Here is a 20,918-nt window from a genome sequence, read left to right on the forward strand (position 1 = left end):
TTCTCGCTTCCCTCTTCTCCTCCCGGGTTGGGATTTCTGCCCCAGCCACTGCGCCCTGTGAATCCTGACAAACACCAGGCGGGACGGTCAGCACCAGAGGCTGAGCGCGTCCAGATGCTGCAAAAACTGTCTGCCTTGTCCTGGATTCCCGCAGCTCTGCAGCTGCACGAGCAGACAGACTATGCCCGCGTTCTGCTTCGCGCCCCGCCTAAGGATTCTGCCTTTAGCGCATGCACACTGGAGGGGTAGGGATAGAGCCGTGAACACTCCAATCTACTGAGATCCGGCGTCTCAGCCACCGTGGGTGCGAGCAATCTGTCTCCGTTTACATGCCCTCTTCCTCCGATTTGCGATGCACGAGGTCCCGAGGATTCTGCCTCAGCGCGCGTGGGCTGGAGGACAGGCAAGGGAAGTTTCCGATCTGCCGAGATCCCCGGACTCAGCAGACCCGGCGCCGCCCGTGTCTCCACGCGCCTCGCCTCCCAATTCCCGAAACCGCCAGGTCTGCCCACCTCCAAGTAGTCCACGTGGGAGTCCTTCCGCTGCCCAGCGTGCCTCGCAGAACTGTGTTTTCGCTGCTAAAATTGCCTGGTTTGCGTGAACTAACACAGTGACTTCCTTACTGCGGCCATTTTTTTCTCCAACTGATGAAGTTATTTCTAATGTATACACCAGGTATGGGATGAGAAGAGTGAAGACTTGGTAGCTGAAACATACTGCTTATATTATTGCAGAGACTATTCAGCTTGTCTAACTCTAAATCTAAAAGCGTTTGACTGTGGGTACTTTATACAAAAAAGAATTACATTTTGATTTAGGACTGCAAAACATTTAAAAAAATGTCCCACCATTCTAAGTAGGACATACCTTTTATTATCAGAAATTTTTTTCTTTCTAATGCTAACTACAAAAAATCTGCCTGGACCTAGAAGAAAAGACCTGTATAATAAGAGCAAGTTCTAGCATAATTTATTTTTTTCTGATAAAATTAAAGAAAGTTTAATTTCCATTTCGCTTACTTTAAAATTTAGTTCAGAAATTCACCAGTGCTTCACTTGTCTTGTGGTAGGTAATAGTGATAGCCCTGAGAGGTTTTACGAGTGTCATGTAGTCTTTGGAAGATCTTACAAGTGAATGAAGACTGTAACATAAAAATGAAAGGAAGTTCATATAGAAGATCTGAATGATAGATTTGAGACTCACTTAATGTGTAAAAGTTTTATTCATTTAGTAGAGTCCTATCTTAGAAAAAAATTTATATAAAATAAATTTCTAAATGAATCTTATATTACATAATTTCCTACTATATAATCAAATATATTCTGATTATATAGTATTGGGTTGTCGGAAAAGTCGTGATGCATTTTTGCAACGGAATTCATAGAAAAAAATATGTCATGACTTTTCCGACAACCCAATAGAATGCAACATAAAAAGTCAGAATTTAAGAAGCCTCATAAAATTACATTTCAAAATAAATAATCAATTACAAAGCTTTTAAAAAATCAAATTACCCATAAATAAAATTCAACAGAAATATAACTAACAGAAACTCTAGTATACAGTATCTGATTTTAATGGATGAATCATAGAATTGTGTCCAGTTTCAACATTTTCCCAATAACATCAACACTAACTGAATAGCTAATGCTAACTCCTACCAAAGACAAATTATGTGCTCATTTAGCTGGATTTAGTAGCATGTTACTACTTATCCAACATTTCAATAAAACATGGTTTTAATAGGGCTAATTGACAATTAAAACATAACTTTCTAATAGGTGTGCAAGGATTTAGTATTAGCTAGCCTTTTGAACCAATGTTGGCATCACTTTTATACACACACTAATATACATATATATGATTTAAGGATGTATATATTATATATGTACATATATTATTTAAAGATGTAGTTTTATATACAGAAGAGTAATGAAATATCTAGAATAGGATGGATTAACCTAGGAGTAGCTCATGAATGTATTAAAAACAAGTTTGTTTTTTCTATTAGGGACACAGATCTTTGTTACATCTTTTTAATAATTTTCTTTGTTTTTAAACAGGTTGTTTGGTATCAAATCAATAATTCAAACAGACTGTTCCAGCACATGGAAGATCATGGCAAACCCAGACCTGTCATGGTACCATCATGCCAACCCCATCCTCCTGCTGGTGATGTACTACACGCTGGCAACTCTGATCCGAATCTGGCTACAGGAACCCCTTGTAAGGATAAAAAGGTTTTCGTGATCTTGTCTGCAAAGTAACCTGGAAACTCCAGGTGAAATGATTCATTCCTATTAACTGCTGACTAGTCAATACTATATTCCAAAATAACTATAGTGTCTGCTTATAGTGTTTTGATTCTGCAAGAAGTACTAAGTAAATACAAAATTTTATCAGAACAAAGATTAGCTTCCTTTTGATAATATCAACGTGTGCTGCTAAGAATGGTAGGTGGTGAGGAGAATGGAAGACTCATTTTTATTGATCACTTGCTAAGTGTCAGGTCATGTGTTAGACTGTTTACATGCATTAGTTCATTCAATCCACCACCTAATTCTGAAGAATAGGTATTATACCTATCTGAGAGGTGAGGAAAATGGGGTTAGAGAGGTAAAGTGGTCTGACATCACACATTTACAAACAGTAGAAATCAGATTCGAACTAATGTTTGACAAAAAAGCTAGAGTCTCAGTGACTACCCATCCTGTCATCACAGTGATTTGAGTTTTCCAAATCTTCTCAGACCTCTAGCTGCTAATGGTGTGATAGGGCCTAAATAACTGTAAGAAGCATATTGGTACAATATGTTGTAAGGCAGCATATTGGTACAAGAGGGAGGCAAGTAATATAGACAGAGTTGTCACACCTTTCATCTACCACCTGCCAGGGGAGGAGTTCATGTATTAGAGTCAGGTTCTAATGAGGCTGGGCTGAAGTCTCTGCAATCAGTCATGACCCCTCTTGTGACTTGATTTCTAACTTGGAGCCTTGGTGCAGTTGCCTACTTTCCCCTTTCCTGTTTCCACACCCACAGACTAATCCATTCAGTCAGTCGGTCAACAAATATTTATGAAAAGTCAACTGTCTCAGACACTAACCTGGGGGCTGGGGATAGAGCATGGACTGATAGGCAAGGCCACCACTTGGAGGAACTATACATTCTACAAGAGAAATTGTTCAGAAGAAGCAAATGGGATCTGAGTTAGATTGTTGTTACAATGAAACTGGGTGAGTGTATGTGTCCATCCATCCCTTGCCGAAATGCCACCTGCAAAAACGGGGCTCTTTCCTGTCCTCCCTCCTGTATGAAACCTCCTCCCCATTGTGCAGATAACAGGCCGGGGCAGTGGGGGTGAGGGCTATGGGGGCTATCCTTGTTCACAGGATTCTCATATAACGCCTTTCTTTGGGGCCCACTGATTGCAGTTGCATAGTAACAAAATGCTTCATGGGGTCATAAGGAATCCCAATCATCGTCTGCTACATGTTTCTCCAATTGTCTTCTGAAATTTGAGTGTGCTAGTAAAATCCTTTATAGTGTTTATTGTGTTTGTGTCCTCAACAAAAATGCCTATGGATATATGCACAAGTAAAAATTTGTGTAAAATAAATTAAAATATATTATGGAACTATTTCTGAACAATGTTTTACAAATTATGGAAATTACTTTAAGGCATTCGAGTTAATAAAGTTCCTGGTGCCCTTAGCTTTCTCTGTTATATCTCAGGCAGTCTCACAGAATGGCAGGAACTTGTGTACTGTCGCTGTCATGCTGTCATAAAGGTGAAGGCTGTTATAGCCCCTTCGGCTGATGAAACATTCAGCCTTCTTAGCTATGGGTTGTCTGGGGACAAAGGCAGACAGCTAGGAAGACAATCTACTTTACTAGGCACACAGTTAATAGCGGTACTATAAATCACAGTGTCTGGAGGGGTGTGGGAAACAGGGCATAATTAATATTAGCATTGATGTTTCAGGTGGTCTACATTTTAAATGGGTTAGGACACAAGACTTTCTCATTGAGGCAATGATGGGAGACAGGTGGCTGATTATATCATAGTTCCAGATGACCTGGTATATTTCATGAAAAATGCCAGCCAGGAAAAATAAGTTCTGATGTAAAAGTCTACAATACATGTTTGAGAAAGAGAGAAAGAGGGAGAAGCAGGTGTCCAGACTTAAATATAATAATTTATGGGCTCCCACCTGGCAACTGTGATTTCCCACACAGGGCGTCTGAGTGTTCTCATTGGTGCTGTACACTGGCACACTCAAACCTAGGGACTAGGCCCCCTCCCCCTGCTCCAGTGTCAATGGCGTGTTAATTTTTTTATTGGGCCATCTTTGTTGGAAAACCACACTAAATTACCCAGGTGCATTCTGTTCCTTATACCCTCTCTTTACCATCTCTCCCAGACCAATTGTCTAATTTAGGCCAATATCTCATTAGGTAAGGCCACAGTTTTGTGCATTAGATATGTTCTTGCTTAATATTGTGTGTAAGCTCTAGATGATTCTGCCTTTAATAAATTTCTTCTTTATTAAAGATTGACCATGGCTGGGTTGCATAGTTAACTGGGCACGTTTTTGAAAGCTCTTCCTTTAAGAACAATTTACATAGCTGCTTTTCCGTGCAGTTTAGAGTACACACTGAGAGGCTGTGAATATTTAACATCACAGAATATTTCTATAATTTATGGGGCTTAGTAGCAATCAGGATCATTGAAATTTATGAGAGCTTAACATTTAAAGGACAGCATTTTTGTCATGTTTTTAAAGTGTCTTGATAAAATCTCATATATTGTATACATTAGCTTTTAAAAAATAGTCATGTTGAGGCAAAGATGAAAAGTTTCACTGGTCACCCAGGCTGCTGAGGGAAATGTTCTGGGAAGCAGAGCTGGTCCTGTGGGTTATTCTGTGTCTCAGGTGCAGGATGAGAGCACCAAGGAAGAGGATGGAGTCCTGGTGTGTAGACCCATACGATTAAGGGCTGAGAGGAGGCGGAGCCTGTGGTATGCTACCCATTACCCAACCGAGGAGAGAAAAGTAAGGCACAAAGAAAGGAATTTGCATTTCCTACTTTACTTTGCTGTTTTTATATTATATTGCTGAATATGAGTCATATAATATATGCAAACTCAGACTGCTCATGGTTTATTGAAATGGTTTGATTTTGAAGTCTTGGTACCAGAGAGCTTTATTCAAGAGGGGAACCCAGTGCTTCCAAAGGAAATACCATGACTCCACCATACTCTACCAGACAACATTTTATATTTCAGTGCTTTCTACTGAAATCTCTTAATCCTAAAAAAAAGTTATGTTTTTAAAAAAAAATTTTGTATTTAAAGCAAACAAAAAATGACAAAGCAATCTGTTAGCACTGGGCTGTGACAATCTCAGTGTTGAAATACATTGCAGAAAGTAATTTCACTCTATTGGGTAGCCAGCCACAATAATAACTCAAGAAACCACTTAGAGAAGATCAAAACTATATGAATGTGATTAAGTGTCTCTTACTACTTTGAGGCAACAGTATCGATTGACAAGGAAAAGTAAGTCATAATTGGGTAATTCATATATTTTGATCACTTATTGACCATTTTGAACTCAACTCAGTCAGTGCTATACTGACTTGTTAAAATGGCCCATTTGCAATGTTGTAATGACAAATACTCATATTTCTTGGGTGAGGTCAGCACTTTGCTTCCTAGCATGTTAAAGAATCAAGGAGTAGATTCTCTGACTTATTTGTTGGCAAATGAGTTTCTCTAAGGCTCATCCTCTTATTCTAAGCATTCCGGTCCTGTGCTGAGAGAGGGTGGATCAATGAATGAACTGTCTTAAGGAACTGATAGCAGAGTGGAGCAGATGTGGTGCCCTAAGATGTTTGAGCATTTCCAGGGGCCCTTTTCTCTGTCTCATCACACCACGTTTCAGATAATCCTGTTCATTTCACTAAATGATGATGTCAACAGAGGATAGCACAGCAGTTTTCAAAGTGAGGTCTGTGCTCATCTGGGGATTCCTGAAACCCTTACAGCAATCCACAAGCTCAAAACTGTTTTTGTAATAATAGGTAAAACATTTGCCTTTTCTCTGTGATAACATTTGTTTTGATAGTACAAAAGCACAAACCCAAGGCAGTGGCATGAACCCCCGATAGCTGTGGTCAACTCTTTAAGGAAACACACCTGCAGAAAACAAAGCAGAAAGGCTAGTTCCACTTAAAATCCTTGATGAACCAAAAATAATTATTAATTTTCTTAACTCTCAATCTTAGAGCACACATCTTTTTAATATTCTGTGTGACAAAATGGGAAATCCACACAAAGTGCCATGTACTAAAATATGACAACTGTGTCAATGAGAAGCACCTGACCCACTGTTGGAAGTGTGAACTGAACTAGCCGTTTTCCGTTCAACACCAAATTTACTTGAAGGAACAGGCAGATTGTGGTAGCTCAGGTGTGAGTATTTGGCAATTACCAATTGTCAGGTTGTCGGAAAAGTCATGATTTATTTTTGCAACGAAAAACATAGAAAAAATACATCATGACTTTTCTGACAACCCAATAAATGAAGTAAGCCCGTCACTTCAAGGCATCAACTGACAGCATTGTTGCCAATAATAAAATCTGAACTTCTGAGTGAAAATTAGAATATTGGAAAATTTGTATCTACTACTGAAAGCTTGAAACTTCCCAGTATTTAAGTACTTCCCTGATGAGATAGATCAGTGGTGATATTAATAAAATGTGTTTTTTAAATATTGTGTAATGAAATGTGTCAATATTTGGTAGAGCTATATAACTCACTGAAACAAATTATCAACACACAATGTGTGGGTAAAAGATCCATTCAAAGTGTAACATAGAGGCATACCTGGTTTATTGCACTTTGCTTTATCAGACTTCACAGGTGTTGTGGTTTTTTTTTTGAGGTAATTGAAGGTAAGACCCTCCACCAGCAAAAAGATGATGACTTGTTTTATGCCAATACTCACTTTATTGTGGTGGTTGGGAACCAAACCCACAGTATCTCCTAGGTATTCCTGTATATCAAGTGGATTTTAATGTAATAGACTATGAAAACTTTCATTGATCTGGTTTCAGATTCCACAGCACAACTAACCTTCAAGTTGCTACCACTTTCTGAGTTTGGTGTAGTATCAAAGAAAACTATGCACAATTATCTGGATAGACTATTGAAATACTCCTTCCTTTTCCAACTTCATAGTTTAGAGAAGCCAGATTTTTTTCACATACTTCAATCAAAACAATATATCACAACAGATTGAATACAAAAACAGATATGGGAATCTACCTGCCTTTTTTAAATCCAGACATTAAAAAGATATTCTAGTATGGTAGATATTGTTAGATTGGACCTATATAAATAAATACACTTTGAGACCCTTGGTGATTTTAAAAAATGTGAATGAGTACTGAAAAAAAAACTGGGCAACTGTTGGCATAGCAAATGTATATTATTTTGAGGGAACCCAAACCACTTCACACTAATATGGTTAAAAACTATAGCTATATCATTATTTTGTTGTAGACAGCATGAAAATCTTAATTTCAAGCCACACAAGTCAATTTTTCTTTATTATGAAAATTTTATTTCTTGAAAAATAAACACTTTCAGAATTCTGCAGATGTCTCAAATGGTTCTAGGAGTACAAAATTAAGCAGCTTAATCTATTAGAGCAAAACACTTGAAAAACAATCAACTGTAAGTAGTTGTCAGTAAATCATGTAGACGGCTTATTTGCTGTTATAATTAAAAGTTAACATCAGGGGCTGACTGAGTGGCTCGTTGGTTAAGAGTTGACTTGGGAGCACGAGCTCTGAGCAGAAGGGCTGCCGGTTCGGATCCCACATATGAGGGCCAGTGACGCTGCGCCCTCTACAGCTAAGATGGTAAACAACAGCTCGACCTGGAGCTGGGCTGCCATGAGTTGCCGGGGATGGCGTAGGCTGCAGTGGGGCTGCAGTGGGCTGCCGTAAGCTACCATGAGTGGCCGGTAGCCAGCATGAGCTGTGGGCAGCCTGCGTAAGCTGCTGTGAGCTGCCGTGAGCCTCCTTGAACGGCTGTCCAATGGCCTGTGACTGATCTGCCTCAGCCGGGAAGAGCGCAATGATCACAATACCAACATGAGCCAGTGAAGCGACGTCCTCCACAACTAGACTGAACAACAATACAATGTTAAAAAAAAAAAAGTAACATCAGGAACTGGAAAATGGTTATAATACACAGCAACACCTTGTTCAATTCTATAGATAGATAGATAGATTTTTTTAAAGATTTTTTATTAGGAAATTGGGGGGAACAGTGTTGGGGAATCGGGGAACGGGAACAGACAAGTTGCTGTCCTTTTGTTCTTCAGTCTAGTTGTGGAGGACGTTGCTTCACTGGCCCAAGTTGGCACCATCATTGCGCTCTTCCCGGCTGAGGCAGATCAGTTGCCGGCCATTGGACGGCCCTTCATGGTGGCTCATGGCAGCTCTCACTGGCTGCTGGCTGCTGGCTGCTGGCTGCTGGCTGCTGGCTGCTCATGCTGGCTGCTGGCCACTCACGGTAGCTTACGGCAGCCCACTGCAGCAAGGGCTGCAGCCTACACCATCGCCCGTGACTCATGGCAGCCCAGCTCCAGGTTGAGTTGTTGTTCACCATCTTAACTGTAAAGGGCACAGCGTCACTGGCCCATGTGGGATCCGAACCTGCAGCCCTGCTGCTCAGAGCTTACTCTCCCAAGCCAACTCTCAACCAACGAGCCACTCGGCCAGCCCCAAATCTTTCATTTCAATTTTTTTTTCTTAAATTGGGGAATTGGGGGAGGGGAACAGCCAAGTTGTCCTTCAATCTTAGTTGTGGAGGGCGCAGCTAGCTCAGCTCCAAGTCCAGTCATGCTGCTCAGCTCAAGGTGCCAAGTTCAGTCTTAGTTGTGGGGGGGTGGAGCCACCAACCCATGTGAGAGTCAAACCGGCAACCTTGTTGTTAAGAGCGTGCGCTCTATCCCCTGAGCCACCCAGGCAGCAGCTCCTCTTTATATTTTGCATGGCAATTTTAACCTACTAGCATTGAGCTAGTTTAAGAGAAGAGATATGTATGTAGTAAAACTTTATATATATCTACAAACATTATAGCGCTTTTTTGCTTACATATTAACATGCTGTCCTACATTGCTTTTTGCAGCTTCTATCCATGACCCAAGATGACTACAAACCATCTGATGTTAGTATATCTTTAGAATTATTATTTATGCATGTAAAAGTGACATAAATCAAATTAGCTCTTTTGCGTATATTTTAATGATCTATAAAATTTCTGTAAGCTTTGGAATAATTATTTTGTGGAAATTATATCTGGTTTATTGCTATTAAAACACTGACTCATATGAGTTTGAGTATAATTATACAAAATGTATTTAAACTTTTAAAAAGCCATGTTGGAGGGTTTTTTGAAAGTATTTTGCTCTGCAGATATGCCCATTACAAAACTTGAATAGGAAGTCTTGCATATCCATGGATACACAGACACACAGACACACACACACACACACATATATGTGTGTGTGTGTGTGTGCGCACATTTATATGTATATCTAAAACATTGTAAAGCCAGAGACAGAGGGAGAAAAACAAGGAGTAAAGCACTTAGTGTACGACATGCTGCAATAAGGAAACTGCAAGCTGGCAGCGTCAGGCAGAGATCCCAGAGGGGGTGCCTTCTAAGCTGAGACCTGTTGCATTAACCTTGTGAAGAGCCCAGTGGGCTGTGAGGCAGGACATGAAGAGGCCAGCGCAGTGATGCTCCTGGCCGGGGCCCAGGAAAGGTCTGGAGTTTCTTATAGCTGGAGAGATGGCTGGGAGGAGGACAGCCACGAGAACAGAGGCTGTAGAGGAGATCAGACCAGATCATGAAGCCTCAGCCAGTCTTTTCCTGAGTTCACACTTTATACTGAGAACAGAGTGTGCATTGCATGGCATTTAGCAGAGGTGGGACAAGATCAGGTTTACTTTTGATTGCAATCACTCTTTGAAGAATTGGTTTGGAGAGGAAGCAGACACGATTCTTCTTGCCACAGTGGACAGTTGACTAAATTGTCCAGCTTTCAATCAGTTCTTCACTGTTGAGTTATGCCTCAGTGTAAAGTAAAGAGGTGGTATGTCTATATTGAAAATGGCAGCTGTTGTCACAGGTGTGCCTTTGTCCCACGCTCCCCCCATAGGGCCTGCTGGTGACCGTGAATGGCAATCCTGTGGATTACCACACCATCCATCCTAGTCTTCCCATCGAGAATGGCCCCGCCAAAGCCGAGCTGTACTCCACCCCTCAATACCGGTGGGAGCCCTCGGAGGACTCTACAGGTAAGGAGCTGGCTCTGCAGGGCATGTCACACACTAAAGTGTTTTAATTCCTTTCAGGCATAAACTCATCTTGGCATCTTTTTGTCGTTTATTGTTTATTGGATTGGTTTGGGTTTTTTTTTTTCCTTTTTCTAACAGAGATGTTGTCTTCCATGGTCAGTATAATTAAACTCATTTCCTTAAGTTATGCCTATATTCTGCCCCAACATATTGCTATGTGTGTTCTATCCTTGTCTACAAAATAAGAGGCATAATCAGGGCAAACTTTGAAAAATAAAAGGTAAAAAGTGATCTTAAACATGTCAAATTATTTATAGTATTAAATCTATGTGTATATGTGTGTTTTAGTCTTTCCATAATTTGATAATGCAATCATTATTGTCAATAACTTTTCAGGTGAATGGATGAATGTTTTCAGAAAGAGTTCTTTTTTTCTTTAAAAAAAGGGAGAAGGTCAAAACTTGTACACAGCCTTCCCCCTCCCTCCCTTTTTTATCAGTTTATTATATTGAAGGAAAGCAGACTGTTACTAGAGCTGACAAACTGGTAGACTGGGGTGGAGATTTTATACTCAGACTTGGTTTTTTGGCCCACAGAGTATTTTCTTTAAAAAATTAAATAGTAACCAACATTTTAAAAGCTGCAGCTCTGACCTAGAAATGGAAATTTTTGGAATCCCTTGAAGAATATGAATATCTGGGAACATTAGTCCCTGCAAGGCAGAAGTTGACTCGATTGCTGTTGTCATTGCCCTGTCGGAGACTATGCCAATCACCAATTCATAACGATAGAATTAGCTAAGTTTACTATTGAGGGGGAAAAAAAGCAGAATACATGTAGGTATCAGCAAGCTACAAAACTATAGTGGATTTTTCTATCTGTATGGAATTAAAGCTAGAGTTGTTATACACTACCTTACATTTAGTAAACTGCCAACAACTATCCAATCTGCATTATGGGTACATTGAGCTTACTGTCATGTCCCTTTTTTTTTTATAATTCTTTATCAGGCTTTTTCTAATGTACTGTTCTTCATAGTTCTTTATCAGTATTAAGAACTACAGTTGCCTCTGACAGTGTATCACTTAGCAGTACAAATCTTTAGTCACATAATCCAACATTCCTCAGAAAAGTCAGGTCAAGTTCATTTTCCCCACCCCACCTTGATCCTCCCCACACACGGTCCAGCCCCAGATGGCACCTACGATCTCTACAGAACACCAGACTCTAGTGGTTAGTTGCCCATTTCTGCTTCCTACATGCATATGTTTAAGTTTGCAACTCGGGCTTAATGGAAGGTTTTCACTTACTGAATGTCTCAGGAAATATACTATTGGTTGTCAGAAAGGTCATGATGTATTTTTTTTCTATGTTTTTCGTTGCAAAAATGCATCATGACTTTTCCGGCAACCCAATATTTTCCAAAGTGTGGTCTTCAGAGTTTTGGCATCAGGTTCACAAAGGGCAGACCCAAGAACCAGCATTTGTGACTTATAAGTTTGAGACGTTCAGATCACAGCCAAGTAATATCCTTCTATTTACTTAACATGAAAAGAAATGAACAGAATTTTGACTGTTGACAAGGCAAACCCTCATATACTGAAATCATAAATTGAATTTTCAAAAGTAAAACAAAAGCTGGAAAGTTATTTTATTTGAATCTATATATTCAAAAGTGTTACTACCAGAAAAGTGGCATGCTAGTAATTGTAAAATCCATCAGATTTAGTTTTTTCATCATCTGTCTTCTTAAATTAAATAGGCTACATAAATTGGGTTACATCCCACTTAGGGAGTTTCTTAGCCTTCTCCAGATAAACTCCAGGCTCTTCCCACCCCAGGGTTAGAGGGATGGGCTTCTGCAGGAGGAAATACCACAGCCTACTTAGGGGCTCACTTCCGAGCCTGCATGGCCACTGGGTTTTCAATGATTTATGCTTCCACTTCATGGTACTAAGAAACTCCCTAAGTGGGATGTAACCCATTTTTATGTAGCCTTTTTCATTTAAGAAGACAGAAAAGGCATTTTACTTAGTGTATCACTCATCACTTCATTTCTGAAATTAAAATCGCTTTCCTGACCACTGTAGGAGGGATCCCAAGGAGAAACCCTTCACACCTATGCCAGTGCTTTCCTATGGCAGGTCTCCTCTTCAATGTAGACCTCCATACTTTCTCTCTTGCTTTTACCTCATCTTTCCATCCTCAGTATGACTTTTCTGCCTCAGCATGACCTAAAAGGAAACTGTAAGCCACCAAGCTCATTCTGGCAAAGTAGTTGATTGGTAGGTTTTTTGGTTTTCTGTACCTTTTCTGTATCCATACCCTATATACTCTGTGTATTAGTTAACTATTACTGAGTAACACTTAGTTGCTTAAAACAACATTTGGTGTCACTCAGTTTTGATGAGTCAGAAATCAGGTGCGACTAGGCTGGTATTCTGCCTCAGGGTCTCTCATGAGGCTGCAGTGCAACTGCTTGCTGGGGCTGTGGTCCCATCCAAGGACTTGTGTGGGGACAATTTGCTTCCATGCCCACTCACATTGGCAAGCCTGAAGCTCTTGCTGACTTCTGGACAGAGACATCAGTTGCCACCTGGGTCCCTCCATAGAGCAGTTTACAACATGGCAGCTAGCTTTTCTCAGAACGAGTAAAAGAATGAGAGAAAGTGCTCAAGGTGAAAGCCAGACATTTTTAACTCAGCCTTCGAAGTAGTATTCCATCTCAAGTATTCTATCTATTTGTTAAAAGCCCATCAAAGGTCCCACCCACACTCAAGGAGAGAGTGTTACACAAGGGCATGAATACCAGGAATTGGGGATCATTAGAACCACACTTTCTCAAATCCAAACTTTCTTCCTCTGATTTCTGAGTGCCAAGCCCCATTACAGTAACCAAGCAGAACTTAATGATTCTGTTTGAATTCTAAGGGCTTTGTTAATTGGAAATAATTTCTGACGTTTTAAATAAAAGACTATGCTAAAACCTATACATGAGCTGAACTGCTTGGGACATTTATACAAAATTCATAAATTTGCATAAATAGTGATGTAAACTATTTTTCCATCTAGAAAAGAAAGAGGAAGAAGAGGATGAGAAAGAATATGAAGAGGAAAGGAGCCATGAAGAAAAAAGAAGTGTGAAAGTTCACGCCATGGTCTCTGTGTTCAAGTTTATTATGAAACAAAGCTACATCTGTGCCCTTATTGCTATGATGGTATGTATGAGAGGCCACCATGAGTGTGCTGGAGGAATGGTGCACGGAGCCCCACAGGCTGGAAGCTCCACCATCCAGCTCATAGCAGCACAAGTATCTTAATTTTCTCAATGTCTTGGCAGAGAATGCTTGGTTATATTAATTTTTCATGGGATTTTTATATTATAAGTTTCAAAATCATGTCCTTTTCTACTCAGCCTCCTTTTAAGTATTAATTTCTACCAAGTTAGCCTATCAAGTCAGACTGTCTGCTATTTTGTCAATTTAAAAGGACATATTGGGTAGTTTTCCTAAGTGATATTGAAGGTGTTCAAGATCTCTAGCATCACAGCTTCAAAAAAAGTCCTTTGACCTATATATAGAAGATAAAAGAAAGTTTAATTTCTACTCTTCCTAAAAACAAACCTTCATGAGAAATCTGATTTATTTTTGAGAAACCTAACACTTATTTAACACAAAACTCTTCCTAATTATGTGGTCAATGGTGAGATCCCATGGACATCTTTGATGATAAAAAATGAAAATGTTCTATAACTCTAGGGGAAAAAAATGCCTAAACACAGTTTTCAGTCAAGATGTCTGCCAAATGAACCCGTGTATGACTCAATTTTGAAGTCTTCTAGTAAGGACCACTGCAATATCTGAAAGAGAGTTGGGAAACAGAAAGCTCCTCAAAATTAAACATGGCTGTTTTGACAATTATAAACTCTATTCTCTAAATAATATTAATGCTGTACTCTTTAGGTACTTTTTGATATTTTCTATATATCAACCTTTAATTTGCACTACAGCAAAATTCCAATTTTAAAATATCAAACATATTATAAATGCAATTTACAATTCTGATTCTGAACTCAAAGTGTGTACACTTTTCCCTCTCTAAAAGTAAGCCAGTTAAGTTTTATCTCTTTTTGTAAAGAAATAGGGCTTTAAAATTTTTTGAATACACATTCTGTTACTTAGGAAAAAATCTATTGTAAAAACAACATAAGAGAACAGATCCTTCATTACAGACGTGCCCTTATCCGGTGCTATTTCTGTTGTTTTAGTGGTGCCACAATATTAATGTTTTAAAAGTGTCTGTCTTCCATGGCAGCTCCCCACTGCAGCAGACTTAATCACAGACAGAAAGAGAAGCCCCAAGGAGCCAAGTCTGTTAGAACAATATATGTATTTATTAAAAAATACGAAGTACAAATATACTGAACTCTCAGGAAATCCAGACACTGAACATATAAACATAGGAAGCAACATAATGCAAAGTCTACTTCCCAACTACCACAACTGATAGGCATATGTAACTTAGGCTTTAAAGAGGAAGGAAGTTGTTGAAAAAAACACTCGTAACTTGTTTTTCCCCCTCTTCTACTCTCACCTTCCCAAACAAGAATAGTGTGCAGAAAAAAAATTCTGCTGGAATTATGATATCTGTGAAGGTTTTTTTTCTAAGTTACGCACAAAAAAATGGTAGTCATATCTGCATTTCATATTGGGATAAATGCATTAAGTACATTATTTAATACAAATTCATTAAATGTTACCTAAACTTTGATAAACACATATTCTAAGAAATAATATGTTCATGAACATAATTCAACTTGATCATAGTTGTCAATCACTACCCTAATTTTAATAAAAGCAATTTTAATTTTCAGTTTATACTTACATGTTTTAACCAACAATTTTAAATAATTCATCATTTAAACAGCCAACTGTGCTTTAGGACAAATTTGCAATTTGTTGAGAGGAAATATTTGCTTGTTCCATGCTGACTTCATTTATCTTAATACTTATCTGCTTTCAGAAGCAAAACAGACTTATAAGACATTTCAGACTTTACAACTAACTCTTGATAATTAATGATGTTCAGTAATATGATTGATTGTAATTAGCCCTAAATATATCAAAAAAATGTTTTTAAAGGTCTTTTCACAAAAATTTAGTATCAAAGATTATGGTAATAGATGATAGATTTCCTGAAGTTAACAACACTCATGAGCCTGATTTACAGCTTTTTCTGGTATCTGCCTGCCCTTTTAGATACATTTCTGATTCTTTGGAAGTTTGGTGGGAATGGAAAAAGATGTATATTGTTTGTCCAAATGGTGTGAGGCCTTTTCAATCCTACCCCTTATAGGACAGAAGGTGAGGATGGCCTTTAAATTAAATTGGTTTTATTGTTTGGGGTGTGCAGAAGCCTAACACACATCTTCCTCATGTTCATTTTCTAATTTCTATCATGTATATCTTTGTGGATCATCTAAGAGTGATCCCTAAAGCCCAACATAATTCCCAAAGCTTCCATTCCTGAGCCCAGCTGTGGGTCATACTCATTCATCACTCTTAAATAACTGCTGACTCTAACCTAGTTCGGAAAAAGAGGAGACAAAACATTTACAGTTGCTTTTAATATTGCAAAGTAGGGTAAAGATGAAGACCTTTGGGGCTAGAGGTAAAAGGACTTGGAATGAAGACCCCTTATCTTTAACTCTATTCCCTACAGGAAATTCAAAAACAATGTTCTTCTCAGAAGAATCAGTCTTTCTCTTCTCTTCCCTCCTTATGCCACAGGTTGGGATCTCTGTCTATGATGTCATCACAACTTTCTTCTCTCCTTAGTTTGAATATTATTGACTTTTTCTTTTTAGATAACTTTTTACTTACCAGATTGGAGGACTGTACATTGTGTTAACCATTGTTTTTTTCTCTTTCTTCCTTTCTTGAGGCTTGGAGCATCACCTATCACAGCTGGTTGACTTTTGTGCTATTGATTTGGTCATGCACTCTTTGGATGATTCGCAACAGAAGAAAATATGCCATGATCAGCTCTCCTTTCATGGTTGTCTATGCAAATCTATTGCTAGTATTACAGTATATATGGAGTTTTGAACTTCCAGAGATTAAAAAGGTCCCAGGATTTTTAGAAAAGAAAGAGCCAGGAGAACTTGCCTCAAAGGTAAGTAAATAGGAAAATAAGAAAACAAAACCACAATAATCATAATAATCATATTCAAGCAAAAACTTACAAAAATACATTCCAAATATTCACTGATTTACAAAATGAATACATGTGAAGCTATAAGAAATAATTTATATTGCTTAGAGTTCTCTATAATGTCAACATAAACAAATATTACACCATGCTTTCAGATTTTATTTAAAAATGACAATGTTTTCTACAAAGGAAAAATATAGTCTAAGTTATTTTTAATATAAATTACAATATAGTAGAAATTAGATAGGGAAATAGGAAAATAGAATGTGAAACATATCAAAGAGTTAGAGGACTTCCTTTGATATCAACTTGCAAAACAGGCTGAACACATTGCTGTTAAAGATAATCATTGATTATTAGTTAAAATATTTTTTTCTCCAATTATGTCCTAAAGAAGGCTTTTAGCAGCAAAATTTAAAATGACACTTGCTTTTTTTACTTCTACTGATTATATGATATGCCTTCATCTGTAATTAGAAAGTTCATAATCTTTCACTACCAATTTATTTTCATGGTTCATTTTAATAGTTTTATTCAGAAAATTAGGTGCCCCAACTTTTCTATCTGTTTTGTGAACAGAGTGGCAGACTCTAAACACACATTCTCTTTGTGTGGATGATTTTGTGTTAAGACAGTAAAATCAATCACATGTAATTAATGAATGCATCTTGAAAATCTTTTTCCTTTAGGCAGAAAATTACTCTCTAAAAGAAACATTCATGGGCTAGCCAAGTGGCACATTGGTAAAGAGTTGGCTTGGGATGCCAGCTCTGAGCAGCAGGGCCCCGGTTGGGATCCCACATGAGGGCCAGTGACACTGCGCCCTCTACAGCTAAGATGGTGAACAACAGCTCGACCTGGAGTTGGGCTGCCGTGAGCCGCCAGGGACAGCGTAGTCTGCAGTGAAGCTGCAGTGGGCTGCCGTAGGCTGCCATGGGTGGCTGGCAGCCAGCGTGAGTGGCCGGCAGCCGGCTTGAGCTGCCAAGAGCTGCCCTGAGAGGCCGTCCAGAGGCCGGCGACCCATCTGCCTCACCCGGGAAGAGCGCAATGATAGTTGCCAACATGGGCCAGTGAAGCGACCTCCTCCACGACTAGACTGAGGAACAAAAGGACAGCAACTTGTCTGTTCCCCTCCCCCAATCCCCCAATAAAATCTTTAAAAAAAAACCCATTAATTTACAAAACATGAAATCCATCTTTTCTGAGAGCAAACACCATTTTTACAGATCACCAAACACCCCATAACTAAGGCAATCAGGCATAAGTGAGGTGCTGAGTAGACTACACTGAGGATTGGTTCTCATAACAGGTTTTTTGGTGAAGCCTGTTGGGGTAAAGGAAAAAATTCCTAACAAGTGAATGCTAATGACAGGAATTAGATCATAATCCCCTGTGTTTATGAGCTGTGGTAACTTCATTCATTTCCTATTCATTCATTCATATGAAACTCCCATGCCTACCCTAGTCCCACCTTCTCTCCCAAACTTTACTCCATGCCTAAAGTCCCACATAATATTCTTACTGATATGTCACCATTATCTGACACTCCTTTCTGTGTTTCCCCTTAAGCACACATACATGTACACAAAGAGGTTAGTTAGTCTTTTTTATAAAAGAAATTCAAAACCCTATCCTTTGGCTGTGTAACTCCACTGCAACCTGGCTCAAAATATTGGTGAGACATCTAAAAATGCATGCCAGCTAACTAGTTGAATTACCTCTTCCTGTCTAATCTAAAATTAACCATTCTTTGCTGGGAGGGGACATTTTGTGGGAAATAAATTTATTACTTGGAAAAAAATGTAATTCTGGGGAAACTAGGATCCAGACTTATATTTTAATGTACCTGGGAGGTAAAAAAAAAAAAAAAGCAGGGCTTCATCATAGGTAATAACAACACAACTCCAAGATCATAAAATCTATCACTGTGACATTAGTCAAAGCATATTATTAAACACACTCTGTTAGTAGAGTACAAGATGAGTCACTGTGATAAAAAAAAAAATGAAACAAAGAAAGAATGTAGCCTGGGTCCTTAAAGTTCTGGACCCTCTAGTGGAGTCAGACTCAGCTACTTTGCAGCATCCTTCAGCTTCTAGAGTGTCTCATTCCCAGCTCAATCAAACCACATCAACTGTTGCCTTCAAACCCTGGCTTTTAACTCACACTTCTTTAGGAAAAATGTCCCACCTGCCCCCAGTTATTCCTATATTTTTACATATGCATTCATTACAGAAACAGATTTCTTTCCCAGCTTGCAACTATAGTTCAATTTGCTGTGACTTACAGAAGTTTAATACCAGGTTTTCAGAAGTGTAGCCATGCTGGTTCTTGATTTCATTAGGTCCTAGGCATGTTTACCACGATTTATTGGCACTGGTTTATGTTTAAGGTAAATGATAAGTGGATATTTATGGATAGTTAAGTAGAAAGTTATTCAAAGTGACAATGACCCATTCATTTGCATATTTATTTTTTTCATTTCTTTGACAAATGTTTGCTAAATCCCACTATGAACCACAGTGAGATACTACTTCATAGCCACGAGGATGGCTAGAATCAAAAAACAAAACAAAACACAGACAATAACAAGTGTTAATGAGAAAATAGAGAAATTGGAACTATCATACACTGCTGGTGGAAATGTAAAATAGTGCAACCACTTTGGAAAACAGTCTGGCAGTTCCTCAAAATGTTAAATATAGAGTTACCATAAGACTCAACAATTCCATTTCCCAAGAGAACTGAAAACCTATGTGCACACCAAAACTTGTACATGAATTTTCATAGCAATGTTTTTCATAATAGTCACAAAAAAAGTTGTGACAATTTAAATGTCCATCAGCTGAAGTATGGATAAATTAAATGTTGTCTATCCATACAATCAGATATTATTTGGTAATAAAAAGGAGTGAACTATCAGTATATGCTACAACATGAATAAACCTTGAAAACATTATGAAGAAAAGCCACTTACAATAAAGTGCATATTATATAATCCCATCTATAGAAAACTCCAGATTAGACAATCTATAGAAGACCAAATGTAAAACTCGTGGTTGCCTAGGGCTGAAGTGAGAAAAAAAGGGGGTGATGGCTATCGGGCTTCTTTTGGGGGTAATGAAAATACTCTAAAGTTGATTGCAGTGATAGTTGTGCAAGTCTGTGAGCGTACTAAAAACCAATCAATTGTATACTTTAAATGGGTGAATTGTATGGCATGTGAATCATATCTCAATAAAGCTAGCACAAAAAACTATTATGTGCCAGGACCTCTGGTACCTGAAGAATGGAGCTCCTAAAATCATAATTTTTCCCTAGCCCTCAAGAAAATATTAATATACAAATATTAATATATCAGGCACTTAGAACAATTCTTTCTTCAACTTTGGGAGATGACTGGGAATATTGAGAATATTTTCTAGGATGAAATGTTTTTCCTATCTGTAGAATTCTTCCAAATAAGGAACACTGCAGAATAAATGAGTATTATAGAAGAATTAACATGTCTTCATGTTACAATTGAGCTGATGTCACAGTCAGTACAGGAAATCAATGACTAGCACCTTGAGGGAGACCAACTGCCAAAGTTGATTTCCTGCCCAGATGAAAGTAATTTGGACCCTGGTGCATCTTGCCCAGGGCCTTGCACAGCGCTGAATGTACTCTTTGAACTCAACTTGCATGATAATGTCCTCAGGAAAGGGGATTTAAAAGCCAGTGACTTTTTGTTGAAATCAAACAAGTGCTTGACTCTGTCTCAAATAGAAGGGTTTATTTATTGTGTTCCCACTGAGATGTGGAGAAAATATTGTACTTGTTGAAAAGTATTTACACGTCAAATGGTAGCTTAATTTTTGTTTTGCTAATTCTCTGCTTTCAGATACTTTTCACCATTACTTTTTGGCTACTGCTGAGGCAGCACCTCACAGAGCAAAAAGCTCTTCGAGAAAAGGAAGCTCTTTTATCTGAGGTCAAAATTGAAACTCAGGAAACTGAAGAAAAAGGTAAATCAGTGTGTTCAGTGTGTGACTAGAGATTTTTGTGCTCAGCAGAATTACAGAGAAAGAAGCCCCAAAGTATATCAGAAAGGCCACTATGCTTCAGATGGAAGCTGAACATTAACTTGGAGTGATAAATAACAGTATTATAGTACTTAAGATTCAGAGTACACTTGAGAGTTTACACAAAGCTTTTGAAAATGTTGTATCATTTGATCCTCACAAAAGTGATTTCCACATAAGAGAAGAAGAAACTGAGGTTCAGAGAAATTAAATTATTTCTTTAAGGTAATACTATAAGAGCCACAAAACAATCAGAATT

The 20,918-nt window shown here is 38.5% G+C and overlaps 1 protein-coding gene across 1 annotated transcript in view; it reads left to right on the forward strand.

Moving 5' to 3' along the window:
* The first annotated feature begins 352 nt into the window (after positions 1 to 352).
* PIEZO2 (piezo type mechanosensitive ion channel component 2) overlaps positions 353 to 20,918 on the forward strand; it is a 133,331-nt gene continuing 112,765 nt past the window's right edge. Inside the window, exons 1-8 of the mRNA XM_019649942.1 lie at positions 353 to 591; positions 2,064 to 2,226; positions 4,936 to 5,055; positions 9,208 to 9,246; positions 10,244 to 10,382; positions 13,455 to 13,600; positions 16,326 to 16,556; positions 20,479 to 20,602. Of these exons, the coding sequence (XP_019505487.1) occupies positions 353 to 591; positions 2,064 to 2,226; positions 4,936 to 5,055; positions 9,208 to 9,246; positions 10,244 to 10,382; positions 13,455 to 13,600; positions 16,326 to 16,556; positions 20,479 to 20,602 (1,201 nt within the window). The remainder of the gene's footprint in view (positions 592 to 2,063; positions 2,227 to 4,935; positions 5,056 to 9,207; positions 9,247 to 10,243; positions 10,383 to 13,454; positions 13,601 to 16,325; positions 16,557 to 20,478; positions 20,603 to 20,918) is intronic.

The sequence above is a fragment of the Hipposideros armiger genome, unplaced genomic scaffold (assembly GCF_001890085.2).
Source record: "Hipposideros armiger isolate ML-2016 unplaced genomic scaffold, ASM189008v1 scaffold_136, whole genome shotgun sequence".
Taxonomy (NCBI): Eukaryota; Metazoa; Chordata; class Mammalia; order Chiroptera; family Hipposideridae; genus Hipposideros; species Hipposideros armiger.